This window comes from Gouania willdenowi, chromosome 24 (genome assembly GCF_900634775.1).
Source record: "Gouania willdenowi chromosome 24, fGouWil2.1, whole genome shotgun sequence".
In the NCBI taxonomy this organism is placed as follows: Eukaryota; Metazoa; Chordata; class Actinopteri; order Blenniiformes; family Gobiesocidae; genus Gouania; species Gouania willdenowi.
This window is the reverse complement of record NC_041066.1, coordinates 21,153,438-21,157,411: the sequence shown is the minus strand read 5'-3', so window position 1 is coordinate 21,157,411 and position 3,974 is coordinate 21,153,438. Positions and strand designations below refer to the sequence as shown.

The window sequence follows — 3,974 nt, the reverse complement described above, 5'->3', positions numbered from 1 at the left end:
TGTTGCTTCACTGATCGTCACTCAGGAGCTGAAATGATCTGGTATTGACGGTGCGTTTGTTTTCCTCTCACCTGATTAACGACATATATATATATATATATATATATATATATATATATATATATATATATATTTAATTTTAATTTTATTTTTTGATCATTTTACTTTAAAGACTGAGATGATCAGGGAATATGGTCAGTATTGCACTTAATGGATGAGAGAGATAATTTACTTAATTTCGCTGATTTCAATCGTAATTACAATATTGCTTGTGCAATCCAACAAATTTCTGATGTTATTAATGTAATCCCACAAGCTATTATATCATGCACTCTATCACGCACCTTGTCCCTCATGTGCCTTCCTTACTGGTCCAGGGCTGCCCCCTTGTGGACAATATATGTAGCAACAAGTTTCTCAGAACAGTGCTAACCAATGCATACCTTCCCCTTATCTCTAGAAGACGAGATTTAGTACAAAGACAGTTTTTCTTTATGGGTTTCATGTAATAATTTAGAAATACTGTCTTTGACTTATACTAATGTTAAGCTGTATTGGAAAACAAGAAAAAACAATTTACAGTTAATAATTTTATTACATTTTTTTGTACGCAGATGTATATTTGGTGACACTAAACCTGCTTTTATTGTGTTTCTAAAAAACTAATATCTCTGCAGGACTCTTTAAAACTATGTAATTCCAAGGAGGCAGTAGGGCTTTATAATAATTTGATGGCTGTCTTTTGACCCTATTGCATCCTAATGTTGTTGGCTTTTAAACTTATTACAAATTGTAATATTCTTTTTTTCTTCTTCTTCTTAATTTCTTTGTATTCCATGCTCAATTGTTGTTTGAAAAGTGTAAGCCTGTAATGTAAGCTTTTGTTGAAAAAAAGGGAGGGGGGAGTATTTTTCAAGGGGCGTGGTTAGTACGGGGCGGGGTTTGTAGCGGCTGTGGCTGCAGCGAGACCCTTCTCCATTTTCCAAAGCCGAGTTGCTAACTCTGCTAACAGCGCGTTCTTTTTCCTCTGACCTGATTAACGACATATAAACACTCACCATGGCTATGCAAGCAGCGAAACGTGCTAATGTAAGTTCTCACTACTCAACAGATTCACACTAATAAACATAAACAGATCTACTTTCCTGTTGTAGGTAAAGATAGCTTCATGTGATCGATGTTAGCTCAGGCTAACAGCACTGCTAACGCTGTATACGCGAAAAGCAGAATCTTTTTGAAAGCGCTCGACTTTTACTAATAGAAATTTCATTTTAACGTTGTATATCTTATAATAGTTTATTAATGTTATTCTGCTGGGGTTTTTTTTTTTTAATCATGCCTTAACGATCGTGCTTTCCTCTTATTTGTGACCAACAACAAACTGGTTAAACACAGCTTTTTTCATTACGTTCTACTTATAATAAAACCTATTTAAACTGCGTTACACTCCCAGATTAATCGTGTTCAGTCGTGTTTTTGACATCTTAAAAGGACACAGGATAATATTACACAGTATACTCGTTTACTCGACTGTATTAGTGTTGTTAAAGGCCGTGGCTATCCGTACGTAGCCGTATCAATATACTGTTATTCCATTGATACGTAGTGCCCCTCATTGGCCAGTTTAGGTGACGTGAAAAGGTAACGTGATTAAGACGTACTTGTACTTCTTGTTCGCTATTAATACGTAGATTCCTAAACTACGTTAATGACTAACTGACCTTAACTTCCTGAAGTGGATTTAAATTTCTTGCCACCTTGAATACCTACGTGTATCTCTTGTTCAGCCATTTTTTTTTCATGTATGGAATGGTCACATGACTTTCTGTAACGTCATAAGCCACCTACGAGTAGCACCTCGGGGTTGTCCATAGGCTACCCACTTTAAATAAAGAACAACTTATCCATAGCCACTGCCATAATTATGGTTTAAAAGTAGGAAGTAAGTTTGTCCAAAGGTTTTGGGTAGAATATTGAATGTTGTCAAATTGTCACTGTGCATAGACTAATATAAAAATGTTAGAGCTAATTGGCACAAAAATACTTTATAATACGAATTAGTTTGATGGTGGGCCATTGGACTCACAAACGCTTGGAAAATTACAAAATAATATTTCAAGACAGTTTATATTACTATAATTGAAAGTTTGGCTATAGTGTGTACATCCATGAGTTTTTTTGTAAACTCAATATTAACGTAATATTCCTTTCAAACAAATTCCGACTTTTAAAACTACTAAAGCACAAAAGTTCTCTTGTATTCTGAAAGGTTAAAGCATTAGATTAATTACAAGTTTTATACCCAAGATTTCTTTTCATTTGCAAATTTGTTGGATGTAATTTTTTCATTGTATAATTAATTTTTATTAATTTTCAGACATGTTTACTTGAGCAATGTCTAAACGCTCTACATACACACATCTATGCGCTTTGTGGATATTTACATGTCTAAGATGCTTCATAAAAAAGTTTTAAATGAATAGATTGTGTTTTTTTTAAACTTCAGATCAGATTACCTCCGGAGGTGAACCGGATCCTTTATGTGAGGAACCTTCCTTACAAGATCACAGCAGAGGAAATGTACGATATCTTTGGGAAATACGGACCCATCCGTCAGATTAGAACGTAAGTAGAGAAAATAGGGCTGGAGAGCGGAGGAACATGGAATATAACCGTTAACGTAATGCTCAGTAACTTGATGTGACGAGCTGTGTTTTGTTGCTCTCAGAGGGAACACGCCAGAATCCAGAGGAACAGCCTACGTCGTGTACGAAGACATTTTCGACGCCAAGAACGCCTGCGACCATCTGTCGGGTTTCAACGTGTGCAACCGATACCTGGTGGTTCTCTACTACAACGCCAACAGAGTACGTAGCAGCTGTACGTTCCCACCAGCACTGCTGTGCGTCGCAACAGTTTTCATTTATGAACATTTTATTTTTCAGGCTTTCCAGAAAATGGACACAAAGAAGAAGGAGGAACAGTTAAAACTTCTCAAAGAAAAATATGGCATCAACACAGACCCTCCGAAGTAGAGCTTCCGGAACCTTCTTCCTTCTCTTTTCTCTGGTGTTCAATCTTCACGTGTTTGCTTTCACATCATAAATCCACTTATTTTCTACATTTGTGTCAACATTAAACATGTTGATGTGATTGATAGGTTTTGTGGGCGGGGTTAGTGATGTTGCTCGGTAGCTTAAGTCTGTTTTATTTTCAAAGAAGAATATTTGTGCTCCTGAACTCTTTTTTTTTTTTGTTATATAAATTTTTCTTCTCCACATCCCATAATTTAATGATAATAAATACCAGCTATGTCAAATTTGTCATCTCTGTATGAATAAATATTTTTTTTTTTGTAATGATTTGTGTCTCCTAGTCTTTTGGATTTTATTTATATGAGAGCAGTCACGGTAATAGCCCCCATTCACACTGCTGATTAGGGCTGGGCAATATGGACCAAAACTGTATCTCCATATTTATTCTCAAAATGGTGATATACACTATAAATCTCAATATTAATTTTAAAAATCCATTCAAACCCCCACAACCAGATTACCTCACTGGACTAAAAAAGAAAATACTGTATAACAATTTAAAAAAAAAATGCAATATATTGTATCTGTATAAAGATTTTACACAGCTTTTTTAAGATGTATTTATATCTGCACTTTATTTTTTAAATACCACTTACCTTATGTAAAAACAGCTTTTTTTATACCGCACTATGAGCCAATGCAACAACATCTGTACTGTAAAGTTCAAGTTTGAACTTTACAAACTTGAAGAATGTCTTAAAGAATGTCATTTTAATTCAAATTAAGTTTGACCAGAAGGACAATTCTGGGTTCAATTTGCACAGGCACAATATGGGCCACTTTTGGTTTTTTCTCCTAAAAGGGACAGCACGTGTGAGTGAGTTTTGTAGTGTGGCTTACGCACTCAGAAATACATCAAACTGCTTTTTCATGCTGTTC

General features: G+C 35.2%; 1 protein-coding gene across 1 annotated transcript; it reads left to right on the top strand.

The window, feature by feature from the left end:
* Positions 1 to 943: 943 nt before the first annotated feature.
* sf3b6 (splicing factor 3b, subunit 6) lies at positions 944 to 3,276 on the top strand. Its single transcript, XM_028439856.1, has 4 exons — positions 944 to 1,089; positions 2,507 to 2,625; positions 2,729 to 2,867; positions 2,946 to 3,276. Exons 1-4 carry the CDS (start codon positions 1,060 to 1,062, stop codon positions 3,033 to 3,035), a joined length of 378 nt encoding a protein of 125 aa, XP_028295657.1. The 5' UTR covers positions 944 to 1,059; the 3' UTR covers positions 3,036 to 3,276.
* The last annotated feature ends 698 nt before the right edge of the window (positions 3,277 to 3,974 follow it).

What these genes read in the sequence shown, in the direction of transcription:
- sf3b6 (XM_028439856.1), top strand. Translation starts at nt 1,060, where the DNA reads ATGGCTATGCAAGCAGCGAAACGTGCTAAT. An exon ending in AAGCAGCGAAACGTGCTAAT is followed by an intron (nt 1,090 to 2,506) that starts GTAAGTTCTCAC and finishes TTTAAACTTCAG; the next exon opens with ATCAGATTACCTCCGGAGGT. An exon ending in CCCATCCGTCAGATTAGAAC is followed by an intron (nt 2,626 to 2,728) that starts GTAAGTAGAGAA and finishes TGTTGCTCTCAG; the next exon opens with AGGGAACACGCCAGAATCCA.